Source organism: Penicillium griseofulvum (genome assembly GCF_001561935.1).
Source record: "Penicillium griseofulvum strain PG3 chromosome Unknown contig_91, whole genome shotgun sequence".
NCBI classification, from domain to species: Eukaryota; Fungi; Ascomycota; class Eurotiomycetes; order Eurotiales; family Aspergillaceae; genus Penicillium; species Penicillium griseofulvum.
In genome coordinates this window covers 147029-167981 of record NW_024467450.1, presented here as the reverse complement: position 1 = coordinate 167981, position 20953 = coordinate 147029, and the positions used below count along the sequence as shown (strand labels likewise).

The 20953-nt window shown below is 48.2% G+C and overlaps 7 protein-coding genes across 7 annotated transcripts; 3 read left to right on the top strand and 4 right to left on the bottom strand.

The window, feature by feature from the left end:
* Positions 1–617: 617 nt before the first annotated feature.
* On the bottom strand, positions 618–3286 carry PGRI_063950 (H(+)-transporting V0 sector ATPase subunit a; the record flags this gene model as incomplete). Its single annotated transcript, XM_040794109.1, has 3 exons — positions 618–2744; positions 2795–3109; positions 3161–3286. 3 exons carry the CDS (start codon positions 3284–3286, stop codon positions 618–620), a joined length of 2568 nt encoding a protein of 855 aa, XP_040649359.1.
* A 966-nt stretch (positions 3287–4252) lies between these two features.
* Positions 4253–4929, bottom strand: PGRI_063940 (GNAT family N-acetyltransferase; the record flags this gene model as incomplete). Its single annotated transcript, XM_040794108.1, has 2 exons — positions 4253–4709; positions 4778–4929. 2 exons carry the CDS (start codon positions 4927–4929, stop codon positions 4253–4255), a joined length of 609 nt encoding a protein of 202 aa, XP_040649358.1.
* Positions 4930–5674: 745 nt separating this feature from the next.
* Positions 5675–5926, bottom strand: PGRI_063930 (uncharacterized protein; the record flags this gene model as incomplete). The annotated part of the gene is made up of 1 exon (XM_040794107.1): positions 5675–5926. One exon carries the CDS (start codon positions 5924–5926, stop codon positions 5675–5677), a length of 252 nt encoding a protein of 83 aa, XP_040649357.1.
* A 4121-nt stretch (positions 5927–10047) lies between these two features.
* PGRI_063920 (uncharacterized protein) lies at positions 10048–11840 on the top strand (the record flags this gene model as incomplete). The annotated part of the gene is made up of 3 exons (XM_040794106.1): positions 10048–10271; positions 10331–10529; positions 10584–11840. The coding sequence occupies 3 exons, from the start codon at positions 10048–10050 to the stop codon at positions 11838–11840; spliced, it is 1680 nt and encodes a 559-aa protein (XP_040649356.1).
* A 902-nt stretch (positions 11841–12742) lies between these two features.
* On the top strand, positions 12743–14501 carry PGRI_063910 (MDR family MFS transporter; the record flags this gene model as incomplete). Its single annotated transcript, XM_040794105.1, has 3 exons — positions 12743–13365; positions 13424–13838; positions 13902–14501. The coding sequence occupies 3 exons, from the start codon at positions 12743–12745 to the stop codon at positions 14499–14501; spliced, it is 1638 nt and encodes a 545-aa protein (XP_040649355.1).
* Positions 14502–15941: 1440 nt separating this feature from the next.
* On the top strand, positions 15942–17416 carry cpcA (amino acid starvation-responsive transcription factor GCN4; the record flags this gene model as incomplete). Its single annotated transcript, XM_040794104.1, has 3 exons — positions 15942–15945; positions 15999–16649; positions 16707–17416. The coding sequence occupies 3 exons, from the start codon at positions 15942–15944 to the stop codon at positions 17414–17416; spliced, it is 1365 nt and encodes a 454-aa protein (XP_040649354.1).
* A 1098-nt stretch (positions 17417–18514) lies between these two features.
* On the bottom strand, positions 18515–20323 carry PGRI_063890 (asparagine synthetase domain-containing protein; the record flags this gene model as incomplete). Its single annotated transcript, XM_040794103.1, has 1 exon — positions 18515–20323. One exon carries the CDS (start codon positions 20321–20323, stop codon positions 18515–18517), a length of 1809 nt encoding a protein of 602 aa, XP_040649353.1.
* Between the last annotated feature and the right edge of the window lie 630 nt (positions 20324–20953).

The window sequence follows — 20953 nt, the reverse complement described above, 5'->3', positions numbered from 1 at the left end:
AAGGCAGAGTAAGAAAAGTAGTTCAACGTCAGTGAGGGGGGATTAAACCGGATAGAAGTATGGGGGAGAAGAGGTGACCTCAGTGTGGTCCCGGGCTTTCGTTTTCGTCATTTGCCCCGCGTGACCTTCCCGGGCCTCGCCCGGTTTCCCCCCTTGCCGGGAATGCCCGTCTCTTAACTATAGAACTTCCTATCAATGATCGACTATTATTGTTGATCGCTGCAAAAAAATTAACATTCTAGCTATATTGCCCTATACTTTTTCCTATTAGCTATACGCTCATACCAACATGTCCAACCTAATCGAAGATACGTTGTCCAATGGTCTAGATCCTCCCGGTCTGTCCCTTGAGATTCGGCCTCGGGATCAGCAACGGAAGAATGAATTCCCTATACCCCACTCGTAGTCATGCGCACTTGAAAAGTTCCTGAGATTTAGGTAATGCCATTGGTGTACCTAATTAAAGATGGCTATCTACCCCTAAAAATGATAGTTCGGTGTATGGATCTACAATGGAACACAGGGATCGGTACGAGATAGATAATGTATAATTCTAGACCCTTTACAATACAAAAAGGAAACAAGTGAGTCCTGTGACTTGTAGAAAAGAAAGAACACTAGTCCACGGGGTCCTCCTCCAACAGGGTCTTGAAGCTAAAGGGCAGGAAAGGAATACCCTCGCCGACGAAATGCTTGCTCATCGCCTCAACCCAGTGAAGACGAAGAGAGTGCAACATGGCACTGGTACCTTCCATCACACACAGAATGCAAATCGTGAGTACGAACCAGAGATAGAAGCTGACAACGGTCATGATAACACGGGTCACGGGGCTCTCCTGGTTAAACGCACTACCAATAGTCATGGTCCAGAGAACGATTGAGAGCTGCTGGTGAGCAAGCGACAGAGCCCACAGACGAAGGTAAGAGGCCGTGTGAGAGATACAGTTGAGACAGAATTCGATGGTGTGGATGACTTGGTGGATCATGATGTCGCCAAAGTCGAACTCCTCATGCTCTTCACCTTCATTGATGTCCTGGGAAAGCATGGCCACGCCTTCTCCATCGCTAGCCATACTGTCACGACCCAGTCCACCGTCCATATCACCATCGGCGTCAAGTGCGCTTACTCGGGAGTTCTCGCCGAGGCCACGGTAACCCAGGGCACGAGCACGGTTGTGCTCATAGCGGAGCCAGAATGGCTTGAGGAAGAGCATGATAGGTACCTGGGCGACAGCGATAAGAAGCAAGAGAATCTGGACCAAGCTCTGGCCAGGATAGAGTTGTTCTTCCACCGTACCAGGGCTCAGGAACATGAAAATGAGCATGTTAAGGAGACCGGGAGGGTTCACTCCCTTCTCCTGCCAGTTCACGCTCCACTTGTAGAGTATAGTGAGGACAAGATAACCAAAGATCGACTGGAAGAAGAGCAATCCAGGAACAAAGTTGCCCCAGATGTCAACTTTAGACTTAAAGTGCCGTCCATTGACGTACTGCAAGCAAAGGGCATAGGTCATGTGGCACCATCCAAGGAGAACACTCATCTTCATCTTCATACTGTTTGAAAAGAGTAAAGAATTTTCTGCCTCATGCCAGTTCCAGTCCAGACCAATTGGATAACGATAGCCTTCTTTCAATGTCGCCTCGACCATTTGGCCGCGCTTGATGTCATCGGGCCATTGCCACTGACTGGGGAATATGGTGAAAGATTTAGAGAAAATATCGTTGTAAATGAAACCGGTGTAGATCGAGAACAGACCCATCATCAACATGATGTATCGCCCATAGAATGCCATGTATGTCAGTTCATCCAATTTAGTCCGAGCCAACTTCTTTTCCCAGAAAATCATAGCAGAAGCGGCCAAGGTCATAAGTGCACCGTGACCACAATCACCAAACATGACTGCGAACAAGAAGGGGAAAGTGACGACCGTGTACAGGCCAGGATTGACTTCCGAATACTTGGGGATACCGTAAGCATTCACAATCGTTTGGAATCCTTCGGTGAACTTGTTCGTCCTGACAAAAGTCGGAGGGGTCTTGTTGGTTCGGATCTGGTTGACAATTGTAGGAACAGTGAGACCAGCACGGTCATTAACATCCTGAAGAGTCGACTTAATCAGAGCAAGAGAGTTTGTTGGGCACCACGCCTCGGCAATCAGCGTCTTCCGAGCTTGATCGTATGAAAATTTGTTCAAGGTATCATAAACGGCCTTTTCCTTCTTGACAATGATCATCCACGCCGCTAGCGAGCGAGCAATTTGCGAAAGTTCCGCGTCAAGGGTGCTCTTGGTGTTACGGAGCACATTGCCAACATCGCCGAGGCGGGTGTTCACTTCGTGAATCTGGTCTCTTCTCAACTCACTGTTCTCATCGACACCGTACAAGGATGCGTTGAGAGACTCCGAAATCTTTCGAATCTTGGCAAGGATGTTCTTGCCGTGAGCGAAGATGACGAAAACGTTCTTGTGGACTTCCTCGTTGGTCATCGGGTCGATGATGGGCTCCGGGATCTCAGACTGGTTCATGTAAAGGTTTCCGCGCAGGGTACGCCAGAGAATACGTTCAAAGGCACCAATGCGATCACGGGGGATAACACCAGCAACGAATCCAATGTTCATTTCCGAGAAGCTCTGCTGACCCTGGGTGTCTCCATTTTGACGAGGGGCGTGGTGCTCAACATCGCGGAGCAAGGGAGCTTCATCGTTATCTAGGGACTGGCGAATGTCTTCTGTTTGTGTATGGGCCTATTTAGTTAGCCTCGTCTGTCAACGGCGGTATACCCTAAGCCACCTACCCGATCGAAGAATCCACCGGCCTCTCTAAGTACCCATCGCCATTCGCTCAGTTCGACTTCGCGTTTCTTCAAAGTCTCGTAGCTATCGTTGAGAGAGATGATCCGCTGTTCAAGGCTCTCGCTGCGATCAGCCAACTCATCGATCTCTGACGCTAAAGGGGCAGCCAATGTATCGGAGAAGTCCGATGAAGACCTCATGGGGATTGCAGCCTTGTCCATTTGTTGGTGGAAATAGCGTAGCTGTCTTTCGACATTGTCCAGACGACGGATTTCCTTTGTAAAGGTTCTTTGGAAAGCGTTCGTGTCCGGGTTAAGCTAGAAGAAGTCAGCGGGGAGTATCAAAGCAAATAGTCCTTGGTCACTTACATCTCGGAACTGAACCTGACCAACTTCACCTAAAGCACTAACAACCTCTCTTCCGATCTCGTTGGCAATGTAGAGCTGGGTCAAGCTCATATCCGCCGAGCGGAAGAAGGTGTCCCGCGGAGCCATGGTGTAAGGAGGCTACCAGGAGCCGTGTCTTTTGGTAAGAAGACAGAGAAAAGAAGAAATGTAAAGAGCGACAATAGATAGATATATTCAATGAGAGGCACGGATCCTCCAGATTTCGACTCTTTGTTGCAGATAGTCTAGTCCGGACTCTACTTGGACTGTTCTCGGGTGGCTCTGTCAAGCTGGCTGCATCCAGCCACGTGATTTTGGTTTCACGTGATGTCATAAGACGACGACTTAAACACAGTGTCTTCTCCTAAGATGTAGTTTCTATAACCTCAACTATTTTTGTTCTTGTTCAATATCCTTGTTAGTGGCAGTGGCCTCATTAGCTCTTGAGATTTGGGCGTTTCCAAGACTGCCGAGTAGCCATATCTTTCATAGGATGGAATCGCTGTTAGTCTCTTTATGTAGTGAATTATATACATCGGATGGAAAAATTACACAGTGCGGGCGCCTACCTAGGTATGTTTTCGATTTTTTTTTTGCTACATATATTGGACACAATGACGTGTTATACATAGCAGAGTCATTTTTACCGCCCATCTTCTAAAATTTGAGGCCAATTCTTCTTGTCCTTCTAGCTATAACACTAATAAAGTGAATGAATATATAGGAAAACATATACAAAGACATCCAAGCAGGTTATTAAAAGGTCATCATAGGAACGCATGAGCAGCCAATTAGTCTTGTATACTATGTATCACTAAACCAATATGCAATCGAGGTGTTGAGTATCATGGTTACTGTCAAGGTCTACATAGCTGGTTGTACTTTCTTATGTCAAACGGTTGCAATGTCATCTATGAGGTCTTTTAATCGAATATTGGTCGTTTGATTCCGTATAATAGGTTGAATTTCTCATTATAAAACAAGATAACTAGATAAAATTCCAACAAAATGTTTACCCATGGACCCTCGAATGTCAGATATCACCGAGTAAATTTGCTCCATGGCTCCGCTATACTATCGAGTGGGATGTTCTAGCTCAAAAAGCGCAACCACGTCACCCTCGATCGGCTGCTCGTGGTAGATACTAAACCCAGTCCTCTGTAGCACCTTCACGCTACCAATATTCGCTCTATTGCACGCCGCGAACAGCTTCTCCTTTTCTAAATCTTGTACAGCCCCCTCGAATCCTATTCTATGAAGCTTCCACCATGCATCTATAATACCAGCAACAGCCTCGGTGGCATAGCCCTTACCCCAGAAGTCAGGATGGATATTGTACCCAACTGACGGGGCTGGGCTAAGAGAATTGATTCCCGCTCCTCCAATGACCCTCTGGGATGGATCATCGGAGCGGATGATGGCAAAGAAAAACTTCCGCCCAACAGCACCTGACGCATCCGGTGTTGTAAATGTCTTTTTGGCAATGAGGGCTTCGGACTCTGATATGTCTTTGTGGGGGACTCTGGGCCAGCTACAGACAGTCACAAGTCAGCGTCTAGTTCGGGATCTTGCGGCATTTAACCCTGGGTATAATCTTACAGCCAGTCGGCCACCTCTTGTCGGCGTCGGATCTCAAAGATGGCTGCGGCATCAGCCACCGTCAGTGGCCGTAAATACAGCCGACTTGTGTGGATAGGCTCCAAATCGGCCGGAACGATCACAGATGTAGTTTGGTTGAGGTAGAAGCTCATTTTGACGAGGTATGTGTTTGGAATTGTGTGTGTTGTATAGGAAAAAGACAAATATATATCCCTACAATTATCCTCTTCGCACTATCTGCTCCAAATATCAGCAATTAGATTAGTGTAGAGAAATGTTGTATAATCATATATCTGGTCGCTTTGACCTACAATACCAACATAATTTCGCGTCGAAGTAAGCAGCTAACGTATTTTGCATGAGTCATAGTTGCGGATTTGTTAACCGTGAAAAGCACCTCCCCTGTGCTAGGCCCCACTATATTCAAAAACGTCACTACTCAAAATCTACAAATTAGGTACTTATCTTTATATGAGTTCAAGGAGATACGTTGGGTGCTTGACACGGTCACTCCCCGGCCTGAATCCGGACTCTGCAATAAGTAGGTTCATTTGTCTCGTAGACACTAGCGACATAGCCATACAATATATAGGGATGCAACACCATAAGATGGTGAATTCTCGTTGTTTGAACAAAATTCGATAGAAATATAGACTGACATCGGAGGTCGACGCATCTCTTAGCCCCTTCGAAGCTCAACACAGTGTCGCTTCATGATTAGGGAGCTTTGGAAATTGAAACAAACTGTTTGGAGATTGATAATTACACTCGTATATATAGTCGTAAGGGGAAAAAAAGAAAACCCAACCCCACCATCATCGGTAGATACCAGCTCGTATCCACTGGAGTCGACGAGCACAGAGGAACAAGCATGTTCAACTGTACACTGGTACTGGCTTAGGCGCCGCCATCCCTCTTCGCGTATTCCTCCTCCATCCGCTCCTCGTACAGACGATCAGCCTCCTCCTTGGTCAGAGCGCGACCACTGTCAGCATTCTGCAACACACTGGTCGAACTGCCAGGCGTGGTCCCGAAATAGCTGTTGTTGTTTCTCTGGTCGGTGGAAGTGTGTGAAGCAGAGCTGGGAGGCTGTGTCGAGTTGGCTTCGTTTTGTTGCTTGTCAAAGAGATCGGCGGTGGGGACGGGCATTTTGGTTGAGGTTGTGGTTTTGGGTTGCAAAGTAGTAGAGGAAATTAGGTTGAAGGAAGCAATTATGGTAGACTGGAATTCGAGCAGTTGCGATTTTGAAGTTAGCAAATACACGGAGGATTGATTTTATGCTGGCAAGTTAGCTTGTGCTTTGTCGCCACATGTGGTGGCGAAGCCACTCCAACGTTGGGTCCGACGTCATGTCAACAAAACGGGCCCAGGAAGTGAGAGACCAGCCAAACTAGAATTGACAGTAGAGAGAGAGAACTACTCCGTACGGAGTGAGCGCTGTAGAATAAACACTAGGTGAATATGCTGTCTATCACTTACTGATCAAAAAAGCCGACAGCTGTTGATAGCGTCAAGGGGCCAGTGGACGTGACACAATAGACGCTCACATGGCTGCGACTCGAGGAGACGGATCTCGGCGTGACTGACTGGAGGATAATGGGAGGCGATTACGACTAGAGAGTTTACAAGCTACATCTCTTCTCCAACCTCGAGCCACTGGCTCGAAACTTGATGAAAAGAAAGAGTTCCACGAATGGAGAGTGCCAAAGAATACGCCTGTCAATGACCCGAAGGCCGTTGAACAGCCTGTTCCTCCGCGCTGTGCAATGCAGGGACCAAACTGTGGTGAACCGCCTTAATGATCGCAGTCACCCAAACAAGGTAAGTATGAAGAAGAAAGAAAAAGAAGAGGAAGAGACGAGGGAGCTGCGGGTATTTATACAAACATAAAGGCGGTGGCAGAACTGGGCGAATTTGCTGGCGACCTTTTATTGGCTAGTAAGCGAAACCACGTGATATATGCCAAGACTCAACCTTGGAGCTGCATGTGATATGACTCATCCACCCCTCCCCTTTTTTTAGGATATTTCTGACCTGTCAGGATGAGGGATGGCCATATGGGGTACTCCGAATGTACATCGCAGAATGTACATACAGGATACAGGTACCTTGCATTTATTTCCTAGGTTTCTACATGTTTGTGCCAGTCACAGAACGAGCATCTTGAACACACAGATCACAGGGAATCAATAATTGAAAATTCCCTGTTCTCAACTCGACGCCTCAAAAACAAGCCAGGCTCCATACACGAGCTTGTGTGGATCCTCCCCTATTCCACAACTTTGTATTGTGGCTCTCACCTCCCGTGCGACCCAAAACGCGAAAGATGTTTGAATCACAACTTGATTCGGATACTGTCCGTCGGAAGTTTACCTTCAGAATGTTCTACAAGATTAAATCGGGTGAAGAGTCCACAGTTAATATCAAGCTAATATTAAGCAAATGACCATCCTCATCAAAGTGTGCCATGGTTAAGCCGATCTAGTGGACGCTAGAGTTGTCGGGGAGCATCGGAGAGCTTAGATGGACGGGAAACCCGTCCCCTGTGTACACCGCAGGTCAAGTTGGTACTTGGCATGAAGTATTAAGATTAATTTACTTGTAATTCAATCGGGAGATATGTTTTATCTCGAAAGTAAAGGACCTGTGTGGACCTAACTGTAGCCCTGCTGTTGTGACACGATATTTTTTTTTTCTTTTTTTTCCTGCTCAAAACTCGTTAGTTATCTGCACCATGTCGAGGTATGGAGTGGAACAATGCTGCTACGATGTGTATATTGTCTGTTGTACTCCGTACTCCGTAGTCGATGGGGCAATATGCATAGCGAAAAAGCGGGAAAGAATCCCTAGGCGGGCTCCGCTTCGCATGGCACTTGCATGGTGTCAAAATTTAGCCCATATAGCGAGAGAGGAGGAAAGATCAACAAGCCAGACTTGGAACGATGATGCGATCGGCGATGGTCGGTGATTTCTAACCATTCATATGATGCAGCAGGAGCAGGGTCGCGACCGCAAAAAAGGGCCAAGACGGCAGGGTTGGTATGGAGCACTCCGTCTATGAATGGTCCTTAGTAGCCCTGGAGGCCCTAACGGATGAAAAAGGGACCCATGATAGGGTGTAATGGGTTCCCGAGCAGGGGGTGGATTCCCCCGAGTGGCTATCATTACTGGAAATGCCTGGATGGAGCGTTGAGACCTCATGGAGCTTGTCCTGATGGTAGTAGACCAGTCATACAACGTATCCCTGATATAAAATGGTGTCATAGTACTCCGTATATTGTAGAGAAAAAGAACAACGTATCCCTGATATAAAATGGTGTCATAGTACTCCGTATATTGTAGAGAAAAAGAACAGTGTAAAACCTATTACTCTTCTCAGGTTAGGCCTTCCTATCTAGATGAACCGTGGAAATGTCAAATAGAGTGCTCTGATTCAGGTGTAGGTAGGGCTGGCCAGCCCCCTATTCGCTAAGACTAAGACTCGAAACTAAATGTATAGTCAAGTGGGGACGTAGTCCGTACTTTTTTTTTTTATACTATCACTGATAAATCTAGAATTTTCTGTAGCGTTGGAAAGGAAAGAAAAGGGGCTTTATTTTCCTAGCCTGTGGATCTGCTTCTAGTTTCAAATATGTTCTTGTGTACTCCGTAGTCTGTACAATATGTAGTATACTTCGTACTCCATTAGAAGTATGAGATGATCTTCGTCTGGAATGATGCACAGATCACGTAAAGAGGCGACACTTTGTAGATGTGCTGGGATTGGCTAGATAAAGACATCATGGGATCCCCGACATCTTGCCGCTGTGTGGTAAAGATAGTCGATACGCCGATAGGACGCAGATCAAAGTCAGAGCCAGGAAGGAGGGGTTGTATCACAGCTGGTTGGTTGTCCACGAGGGTTTTCACGCCACTCCATCATAGAGTTGATATCAGGTCATGGGGTCTGAGTAAAGATTGCACCAAAAAGTCGCGATGGCCAACCATTCTGCAGGACCTAAAGATGGGTGCATGGCCGTGGTAACCAATACCAGCCTTAAGCCACCTTAAGCCATACGGATGAATGCGACAAAGCTCATATGTATGTACTTTAGTACTCCGTACTGAGCTGATCATGACGAAGGATGCAAAAATAACGGGCTGCCTTGTGTAGTGGGGGGAACATGGAGTACCACAGGGATGACCCCTCCAAAGGGATATTCTTGTGCTCTTTACCGATATGGCTATTCCGAAGAATGGGAGAGCCTACAAGCTCGGATGTCGACTACAAAGTATGGAGAGTAATACGAAAGAGCCATAAAAAAAAACGCTCAGTTCATTTGATAATGAATATAAATCACAGTAATTCTGATGGCAACTTTCCCCCCCTTGAACTGTGTAACGAGAGTTGAAAGTGTGGAATGAGGAGTATCAACGGTGGCCCACCGAACAATGATAGAACCTCCTTACGGGACCAGGAAGTATGAAAATTGTTGAGTTATACTTTTTTGACAGTCTGATGACCTACTATCCAATATAACCCCGCCATGACGATATGTATATTTTAATTGTATACAATAAAACAAAAAGAAGTGTTGAACGTCAAATCGGTAAGAGTATCCGAACGGGTAAATTAGGAGAGACCGTTGATTCAAGCTGCATGGCCGATCATAGCATGGTGTGATGGTTTGGCCAAGATGCAGAGTTTTCTCCTATTTTCTACTAAATTCAGTTCAGGTCTAGCGTATTGCTAGACAAAGAAGTTCGTGTTATTTTACGAATGTCCTTCGTAACCCGTAGATGGCAAAAGGTTATGTTCCACCAACCTTGGAAGTTATAAAACCATATTCCAGGTTACATATTAAACTTGTTAAAAAAAAAGGGAGAATAGTTAGAAAATCAATTTGAAATTAAGAGAAATAAAATAAGAAAGTAATAAGGAAAATAATAACAAAAAATAATAAGAAAAAAAAGGAAAGAAAAAAAAGAAAAAAAAAAGAAAAAAAAAGAAAAATAATTAACCCCTGAAGTAGTATTAGCTAATCTCGGTGGATCCACTAAGCTCTGGGCTCCCTGCAGGTCCTTTCCATTTTTGGGCCATCAACAACCTGACTCTTTTTTTCTTTTCCCTTCCTCTCTTTCCTTCTTTCTCCCACAAAGCAAAAATATACCCTGATACGTGATACCCGAGCTCTCGTGCTCTAATTCCTTTGCTTTTCTTTTTGAGATACCCTATACCCAACTTTTTATTCCCCTAAGCTCTGCTTCTTTAATACCCAGTTACTTTAATCATGTCCGAAGTTCAGAAGACTGTTGAGGAGACCCCCGCGGTTGTCCCTGCCGTCGAGACTGCCGTTGAGACTCCTGCTGAGGCCGTTGAGGCTCCCAAGGAGACCTCTGAGGAGCCCACTGCTACTCCCGCCGTGGAGAGCACCGAGGCTGCTGAGCCTGCCAAGGAGGAGGTGAAGCCCGCTACTGACGGTGTCCTGGGCTACAAGGCCCCTGGTCTGGTCAAGTAAGTTGAGACGGAGATCACAAAAACGGCGCATAGATTAACGGGGATGCTTTTTCTAGGGGCTTCCGCTTTGCCAAGCGCTTCTTCTACTTCAACGAGGAGGCAGTGGAGAGCAAGAACCTTTCCATCTTCAACCAGAACGAGAAGGCCGCTGTCGCCAACCCCACCGCCGCCTGGGCCACCCAGACCGGCAAGGGTCTGCTTTTCTTCACCAAGCGCGCTGAGGACAAGGCCACCCCCGCTGGCATTTTGAACCTCGTAAGTGCTTGAGTCACTGTCACACGATATGATAACGACTAACATGTTCAATAGGCCGATGTCTCTGACGTCACCAAGGAGGGTACCAGCGAGTTCCTCTTCAAGATTGCTGGTCACAAGCACACCTTCCAGGCCTCCAGCGCCGCTGAGCGTGACAGCTGGGTTGTTGCCATCGAGGCTCAGGCCACTGAGGCCAAGGCCGAGAAGGAGACCATCACCTCCAGCGAGGGTTACAAGGCTGAGCTCGAGAAGCTGACCAAGCCTGCCGTCGTTGTTGCCGCCAAGAAGCCCGAGGAGAAGAAGGTCGAGGACAAGAAGGAGGAGGCCCCCGTTGTGGCTGCCGAGGCCGCCCAGGAGGAGCCCAAGGAGGAGAAGAAGGAGGAGAAGACCGCCTCCAAGAGCCGTTCCCAGTCCCGCAAGCGCACTAGCATCTTCGGTTCCCTCCTAGGCAAGAAGGACGCCGAGGAGAAGAAGGCCGAGGAGAAGAAGGCCGAGGAGAAGAAGGAAGAGACTCCCGCTGCTGAGGAGACCAAGGCTGTTGAGGCTACTGCCGAGCCCTCCGTCGAGGCTGCTGCCCCCGCCGTTGCCGAGACCACCGAGACTGCTGCTCCCGCTGAGGAGGCCAAGGCTGTTGAGGCTACTGCCGAGACCCCTGCTGAGACTACCGAAGCCGCCAAGGAGGAGGCCAAGGATGAGAAGAAGGCCGAGAAGAAGGCCAAGCGTACTTCCATCTTCGGTAACTTCTTCCAGAAGGTTGCCAGCCCCTCCCAGGAGAAGTCCGAGAAGGAGGCCACTGCTCCCGCTGTTGAGGAGACTCCTGTCGCCAGCACCGCTCCCCAGCTTGAGAACCCCGTTGAGGAGGCCGCTGTCAAGCCCATCGAACCCGAGGCTGTGACTGCCGCCGCCGAGGCTGTCGAGACCCCCGCTGCTGAGACTCCCGCCGAGGCCGTCTCCACCCCCAAGGAGAAGCGCCGCACTTCGTTCTTCGGCAACCTTGGCATGAAGAAGGAGAAGAAGGCTGACTCTGACAACGAGGTCACTGATGGTGAGACCAAGGCCAAGTCCAACAAGCTCGGCGGTCTTTTCCGCAAGCCCAGCAAGGCTGTCAAGCTCGACAAGGAGGAGGTTGCCGCCGCTGAGACCGAGGCCAAGGCTGATGCCGCCGAGGAGGCCCCTGCCGTCCCCGCCAAGGAGACTGCTACTGAGGAGACCCCTGCTGTCGTTGAGGAGACCCCCAAGGCCGTCGAGACTGCCCAGGACCCCAAGAACGTTAACGTTGCTGTTGCCACCCCCGTTCAGGCTACCGCATGAAGTGCGACTCCTCGGAGACCTGTCGTGGAGTTTGAACGGTGGTGGGACATGTCCTATCCACCGCCCGCCCGCGATATCCCTGACGGTCTAATCGAGACCTGAAGGTGCAATTTTGATACCACTGCGCTCCAGTTTTGCTTTTCCCTCGCCACTGTCGCTGTCTTCGGTACCCAATGGCCTTCCTTATTTTGGGCCTGGATCCGAGATGGCGGCAATGAGATACCCGCTGTCGCTTTTTTCCCTTAATCTGCTTTTCTCTAAAAAATAATACCATCGGCGCCAACGACGCCAGCAGCCCTTTGGACTGCGGTTCATTCCTTCACGACCTGCGTCTCGCGACTGTGACTCCATTCGCGACTCGATTATGCGTTACGTGGTGTGTCGTCCGACTAGATTGATACCACTCTGCCGTGTTTTTCTGGTTTCTTTCTTGGTTTTCTGTTTGATACCCTGTGGGGAGGATGGGTGCTCTTTTTGCTTGTTGCTTGAGTTTTGAATCTCGTCTGTTGACTTGTTACTTCCTGCAACTCAAATTGGCCCTCTAATTTTGTCTACCGTTGTTGTCCCGAACGGTTGGTTTATATTCCACCGGTGGAGGTGGCACACCTTGCGATAGGTAATACTTAATAGAATCTCTCAGTTTTTGCTTTACATCTGTGTCAACTGTATTATATGTAGACTTAATTCCATCAACGGACTAGGGTGGGTAGGTTAGAATCATTGCGGGCGTGCCGGCATATAAAATAGACCTCTCACATGTGTAGGTACTAGCTCCTAAAACAGACCCTCGGAGTTGGTCCATCCCGAGGTCGTCCACAAGTGTAGATAGTGTATGATAATGCCAACCCCCTTCTACTCATCCCGAGGTTTCTTTCTTTCCTTATTCCAGAGAGTCCCATACAATGGCGACCTCAACCATGACAGAGGTCATTTCCCTCGAACAGCAACAGCAAAATCAACCGCCTACGGGATCGGAACGAATAATTGAGTCTCTTAACATCGAATCTACCCAAGACAGAGAACCCAACTATCCAACCGGCAGCAAATTTTGGTTCACAATCACCTCACTATGCGTGGTCCTTATTCTCGGAGGATTAGACGCCAACATCGTCGCCACAGCCGTGCCGAGCATCACTAACCACTTCCACACTGTTGCCGACGTGGGATGGTACTCGTCTGCATTTCGACTGTGCACCTGCGCATTCCAATTTGGGTTCGCGAAGCTTTATAAGCTCTTCTCAATCAAGACGATCTTCTTGATAACCAATGTGATCTTCCTCGTCGGCTCTTTGCTTTGTGCTACGGCTGCTACGTCGACTATGTTCATTGTAGGGAGAGCAGTCGCAGGTCTAGGATTCGCGGGTGAGATGGCTGGGTGTTTTGCAGTTGTGGTGCACATTATGCCACTCAGCAGACGCCCAGTGTTTGCGGGTTTGATGGCGTGTGTGGAATCGCTTGCGATCATTGCGGCGCCTATAGTAGGTGGTGCATTGACACAGTCTTTGGGTTGGAGATGGTGTTTCTGGTAATTTTTTCTAGTTACGGATATTGATCAAGGTAGCTTAACACTAACTTTTTTGTAGGATCAACCTTCCAATTGGCATTCTATCGCTAGTGACCATGTTTTTCCTCTTCTCAGACCCAAGAACCCGTCAAGAGGACGACCTGACACTGAGTCAGAAAATCATAGAGCTGGACCTCGTTAGCAACTGCTTGTTCATCCCATCCCTAACGGCACTCTTTGTCGCGCTGTCTTGGGCGGGAACAAAGTATCCCTGGTCAGATGGGAAAGTGATTGCATTGTTCGTTGTATTTGGTGTGCTACTCGCCGCTTTTGTATTCAATCAATATCGACGAGGAGAATCGGCAGCACTCCCTTTCCGTATCATCAGAAGCCGAAGTGTCATCGCCGGCTTCATCTTCACGACGTGCACCAATTCGATGACGAATGTCTTGGAGTGGTACTTGCCAACATACTATCAAGTTGTTCGATCTAGGGTATGTCTTTATAACCAATTCCTGACTCTAAGAAAACGCACTAACAATACTCTATCCTGCCAGTCCCCAAGCGAGAGCGGGTATCTAATGATCCCCATCCTCGTTGGTATGATGCTCGGGCTCTTTCTCCAGGGCATCGGCACCACCACGTTTGGCTATTATGCCCCCTTTATGATCTTCGGCTCCGTGTGCATGCCAATTGCCGCGGGCTTGATGACAACATACGATCTCCACACATCCCTAACCAAGATAATCCTCTATTCCGGATTCGTAGGCTTCAGTGGAGGCATCGGCTTCCAAGCTCCCCAAGCGGCTGTTCAGACAACTTTGAGTGCAGCAGATGTCAACCTTGGAATCGGGGTCATCTTGTTCGGGCAGAGTATGGGCCCAGCGGTGTTTATCGCTATTGCGCAGGTGATATTCACGAATCAGCTGTCATCAAATTTGGCAGACGTTGTACCAGGATTGACACCTGCGTCTATTGAAGAGCACGGACTTGGCGATATTAAGAATGGGGTTCCTATGCAGCGGTGGGACGAGGTCTTGGGTGGTATTGATCGGAGCTTGACCCATACTTGGTACCTTACTATCGCTTTGGCCTGCACGACAATGGTGGGAAGTCTTTTGGTTGAATGGCGCTCGGTTAAGCAGAAGAAGTCGTGAACTTCATGGTATGAAAGGAGCAGAAGCTTAGATAGGAAAGCCCCACCATAGTTGCATACTATATGCAAGCAATACTCGTAGTTGATGATCGACCCCATCGTGATGCGTTGGTTTGAAGTGGATCTTGTATTGCCGTCCCAAAGTCCCTCAGGAAACCACAATTCGGCTAGGCAGGTATGGATGGTGTATTTGGATGCCTGTGATATCGGCCTCTCATACGGCCTCATATTGTGGTTACCTATGTTTAACATTTTGCATTGATTGACGGAAGTCTAGACTTGAAGGTCAAGTATGCTAGGCAATAATGATGACATTTTTTCCAGTCCATCACACGTGTCCGTAGATATCCAGCACCCATTTCGGCGATGCCTCGGCTTTTGATACTACGTCGGCACTTTAAACCCACCCAGACTAAGGGAAAAAAGGTAAAAAGGAAAGAAAAAAGCAGTAAATTGGGTCTGGACTACGGAGAAGTACTCCGTATAACATTGACAGTTGGTCCGCTAACGTTAGTCGAAGTATATAAACGAGATATATCGCATTGAGGGATTTCTTTCCTTGAACCCTTGAAAGTAGTATACATATACATCATTTGAAGAGTATGGTTTACTCCGTACAGCATTCTGTTTACATATAACTTTTAAATAAAATCTTTCAGGAATCAATGATAAAAAGTCAATTTCACGCCCTTCGGTCGGACTAAAAGAAATGGAAGCATTTCATAGGACATGGGCCCATGGACTCAGCCCACCGCGGGGACAGAATTAGGAAAAGATCGGTGGATCCTTTGCATCCTCATCCTCATGGAGAAAGGCTGTACCTCCCCGAGATGTGGAATTGTTAGGAATTGTTAGGAATTGGTTCCTTTAAAAGACCAAGGAAGTTATATATCTTTAAGAGGATGAAGAAAATAATACTAGAGTACTCTGTATTCTCTGGATTGGAAAAAAAAAATTAAAAATTAAAAAATGGAGAAAAAGCAAAAGAAATAAAAAAAAAATTAAAATACCTGGATATTCCCGAGGGATAAGGAAGATGATCGATTATTGGTCAATTTGAAAAGACGCGGAGAGGTTGGTGGAGACAGGTACTTAAAAGATACCTGAACTACGTAGGTAAATGCGGGCAAAAATGTAGGTATCATCATATGTACTGTGGACTCAATGGATGCCTTGTCCAATGTAGCCAATAAGAACCACGGATCACACTTGTGACTCACACCCCGTGACTTTTACGACTAAGCCCCGTGCGGCTCCAGAACTCCGATTGGTCAGCGCCAGGGCACACAGCCCTTAAGAAGTGCCTGAGTTCCCCCTCCCCGTTTGCCTGATTTTCCTTCTTTCTCATACCTGTTTTCTTCACACACATTTCCCCAATATACCAATACAACCGCCATATTGCTACCAGACCAAAACTACACTGAACTTAACTATCGCCAAAATGGGTGCCCAATAAGCTCCCCGTCTTTCAACAACCAGTCTATCTCAACTGAGACAGACATTATTTCTTCAACCGGAACCAACCCTATTATCTCCTCTCTTCCCCCTTCAGAGTCTCCTTTTGGACCTCTGAACTTCAGCATCGCATCGCGTAGCTCGAGTTCTCCCAACAACTTTACCCCGATCGACTTAACGTCGTTCACCACGGATTACCACCAGCAACCATGGCTTCCCTCACCCCCGTCCCAGCCCTTGGCTTCCAATCAGAACAACAACAACAGCAACAACAACAGCAACAACAACAACAACAACAGTGCACTCGAGGACTTTGTGCTTTATCCATCAGCAACACCACACCCGCAGCCCCGCTCGCGTGTGCCCGTGAACACAACCCATAGACCTTCTGCACTTCAGCCATTCCTGGCGCAGAATAACCCTCGACGACACTCCTTCAGTCTGCAGTTGCACCGGCATCTTCAGCAGCAGTTCTCTGGCTCACCTGTTCAAGACCCCAGAGTAACCCAGCTTGCCCGGTCCCCCTCTTATTGGTCCCGTCCCACGTTTACGCACAACCGTCCCACGGCTTCTGTGCCTTCCAATTCTCCAAACACCAACCGCCCTCCTGTCCCACTTTTCAACGGTCAACAAAACCACAAAAACAACACGCAAGCATATAGACGTGTCATGTCCACTCCTAACTTCATGGAAGGTAATTTATCATACGTCTCACTATATCCTAGCGAACATCTCGCTAACTCTACCAAAGCTCACGAGGTTGATCTTTTCGGTCTGCCCCCTACCGGCTTCCCTGGTAGCATGGATTCGCCGCTCTCGTTCAACGATCTCGGCTTGGCCAACGACTTCGCATCTGGTCCTCCAGGCACTATCTCGCCAAAGGACCTCATGATGGATGCGTCTGTTCCTCCCTCTGGAACCTTCACCGACTTGAGCACTCCGTCCTTTGAGTCGCCCGGCAGCTTCAGCCAAAACACCTCACCCATGTTCACCGACATGGATATTGCCGGCCACGAAGAATGGCCCTCCCTCTTCGATCACACGTCAGATCCACTAAATGCCTTTGACTTCGCTACTCTGGATGCCGCAGCTGCCTTCCCTACGGAAGAGAAGAAGAAGCCAGCCTTGCCCATTCCCATGTCTCCTGCCTCCCCTCGCGCAAAGCGATCGATCGCGTCGTCACCTGTTCCCGCCTCCGGTGCTGTTAAGCACTCCAGCGTCGCAGGTGTCAACGCACGATCACGCAAGAACCTGTCGCCTATCGAGTTCGATCCCAATGATCCTGTTGCCGCTAAGCGTGCTCGCAACACTGAGGCTGCACGAAAATCGCGTGCCAAAAAGATGGAACGTCAGTTCACTTCGGAGCGTCGCATTGAGGATCTTCAGAAGATCATCGCCGAGCGTGACGCGGAGATTGCCAAGCTTAAGGCTCAGCTCCAGATTCAAAACACTTACCAGTGATGGTGCTTTCATCCCATCTTGGTCCTAATCTTGAGACATCGGTCTTTGGCTTATGGCCCCATTTGGTGATTCTGACGATTGTAACGATTGGACATTCAAGTCTTGTTTTGTGTTCAAAAATGTTTTTGGTTCCTTTTTGACCCCCCTGGGTATTATGGTAGGCGCGGGTGATGGGTAAAGCCTAACCCTGACGTCTCACCGAGATCAGATGGCCGCGATTTGGTTCGTCTCATCTGATTCTCCTAAAAGTTTGAGACATGTTCCTCAGTTCTGTTTCTTTTTTCTTTGGATCTGACCTTTGTTTCTCTGTTGTTTCTCGTTACCTACTTGATTTTTGATTATTTTTTTTGTTAGGCCGGTTCTGATTGTCTCCCTCTGGGATTGACTCGTGGCTATCTTAATATGGGTTTTTGTTTTTTAAATCAATTATATTGCTTTACACCTTCCAATACTGGTAAACCATGCTCTAGAAGATTTCTTGAATACATAATCATATGTAGCTTCAGTCCCAATCTACAAGCAACCATGCCCTATCTGCATGAAGTAAAGGTGTATAATCTAAGCCAGCTCAGACTTGCCTTTTATACGCCTCATCAACACACCTCGATCCCGCCAGACACCTCCATCTCATACCACCCACACTCACAACCCAACCCCCAATCCCCTCCCTGTACCAACAAGCCAAACAGCACTCCATTCCTCAAAAACGCGCCTCGCCCGCTTCCTTCCAGCATGAGCTACACGCCATCCGAGGACTGCTGTTGCTCTATGGATGAATGGAAGAGACTCGGAAACATTAGGAGAGATGGGGCGTTTGGGGTTCTGGCATGGGTTGGGGATATGAAAAGATAGGTGTGTTTGTGGATGTTGTGTATTGAAATGAAGGTTGAGTTGTTGGGTGAGGTGGAGGTTTCGGAAGTATCTGTTTCCATGTTCTGTCATCATAGCTGGTGGATGAGGAAGTAGTATAGGGGAAGAGTGAAAAGGATGAATCTATAATGGAAAGAAAGAGTAGATGTGTAGGAAGATGTATGGGGGATGCGAAAACACCTCGAAAGACTCGGAAACGAATATCAGAAATTCATCCGCAAGTCCATCTCAGCTTAAAGCATCAGTACCTCTCGACCTGCCCGTCTCCATCTTGGCCGTCCTCGCGCCAAACTGAATAGCCCTCTTCTTCTCACGAGAAACCTTCACCAAGCCCAGTCGCAGAGCAACGAGCCGTAGCGCTAACTTCTCAGAATCAATACCGGCCGTAGCCTCGGTCTCTGGAAGCCCGAACCCGCACTTTTTCCACACTGGAGCGCGTAGCACCCAAGCTACGAATTCCTCGTCTAGGAAGGGGAAACGCGTCTCGCGGCCCCAGTGGGAGAGGACGCGGTCGTCACGGCCGAGATTGCGCGAGCCGAGTCGACTGACGTCCAGGTCGATCTCGGCGATCAGGTCCTTGAATCCTCCTCGGTTGAAGGCTACGCTGTGTCGGCCGTAGCCGGCGAAGAGCTCGTCGGCACCTAGACCAGAGAGGAGGACGCGGGAGGAGGTTGTGTAGATGGGTGATGGAGTGTCTGGGGTTGGGAGTTGGGCTGAGGGGTCTGTTTGAGCTGTGCCTTGGCCGCGGGATGCGAAGTACAAGGCGCATGCGATGGACATGTCCATTTCGGTGTTGTGGGGTCTCATTAGGCGCTTCACTTGGTCCCGGTGTGCGAGAGTTTCTGCGTAGGGGATATCGATGGCGATGAAGCGCCATGTGCGGCCTGGACAGGTTGCTTGGAGTTCGACATGCGCGGACCGGCCAGTTATCCGGTCTGGGCAGTTTTCGTATATGGAGAGGGGTGGTGGTGAGGAAGGGGACTTTTGTTGATTGGCTTTTGCGGCTGCTGCCACTCGGGGATTTTCAAATGCTACGTTGAGGAGGTCGATTGGTTCGTCGAGGGGGAGAATGTCATGAGAGAGTCTAGCGAGAAGTGTGCAGTCTAAACCGCCAGAGAAGAGAACGGCTGTTTTGGCGGTCTGACCTGCAATGTATCCTGGAGGCACGGGGACATTCTGTATTCTCAATTCGAGTGATTGACGCAGTTTTGACTCGAGCTGCTCGACGAATACTGAGTCTGTTGTCAGTGCAGGAGGCTGCTCCGTTGGTAGTGACGTGTTCATGGGTGGGATTGATTTTCTCTTTGGTCTCTCGTCAGTTGCTGCTCCCGGGAGAAGAAATGAAGGACATACAATGTGACCAGCTGGTGGTGAAGCAGCAGAGCTCCATGGCAAGGTCTCAATTTGGCACAACTCTCTGGGTGATATAGAAGGATCTTGATAACGGGCTAGATCAATGGTGCACACGCCCTCGGTGCCCACTTCCTTGAAGCAATCCATCGATGCACTGTCACAAATGCTGCAAATCTTCAAATTCCCATTTTCATCGAATCCCTGGAGGAGAGATCGCCTCCCAAGACAATCCCTGCTGTAGAAGAGTCTTGACTTGATTGCATCATAGAAGACAAAGGCAAATGGTCCGGAGAGACTTGCAATAGCTTCTGCCATTCTTTCAACAGAATCATTCTGATCGCTGTCCACTGCCTGTAGAAATAAGTTGAAAACGCGTTCAGTATCATTGCCTTGGACACGCTCCCCATCAATCTTCCAAGCTTCCCCATTCCAGCAGAGCACAGACTGGGTTGTGAGGTCTACGAGTGGCTGTGTGTACACATGATCTCCTCTCAACGAGAGCACTGTAGATGTGAAAGTGAGATAATAGGAAAGGGGCGGAGACACTCCATCCTGTGCACTGATATCCTTTTGCGCTGTATAAGTTTTGTAGCTGTCTGGTCCTCGCTTTTGGAGCAGAGTGCAAGTCTCTTGTGTTGATGATGTGGGCTTTGACGAGCTCAACGAAAAGGAAATCCCGCACATGGCGGAGAAATATGGTGAGAGTGTTGTTTATTCTGAGATGGTTAGCTTGGTGGCTTTTTTTGGACATTGGTGCCTGAGGAATTATATGATTAGTCATATCTATAAATCGCCCAGAGGTGGGCCATCACCAGCATATGCATTCATGACAAGTGTTAAAGTTGTAAGTTGATGTTTCTTGTTAGATGGAATTTGTTTATCCTTAATGAGCTTTATCATTGAAAGGTGAAGAGCATCATGCAAGTACAGTCAGTGGACATAAGTATTTGCATCGCCTGTCGACCCACCCAGCTGACCGCCCCTATATAACTATCCATACCGCCTACCTAAAATGCGTAGTATGTACGTATTTATGTTGTGACAGTAGGTACCTACAACATAGTTTATCATAAAGTGTCACTGCATACCTATATGTATCTAATGATACTCGGGTTCAATATTCGGTTTGCCGCCCACAAACGGTTTGCCGCCCCTACGAACGGGTTGCCGCCGCGGTAACCGAAGAAGTATAAATATCTCTACCTGCCCCCAGAACTTCCTCTTCTTCTCTTTCTTCTCTATCCTGGTGTATGGGTTTCACACGTATCAATGAGGAGATATCCGAGATCGTGTTTTGCTAGTTTAAAACTACTC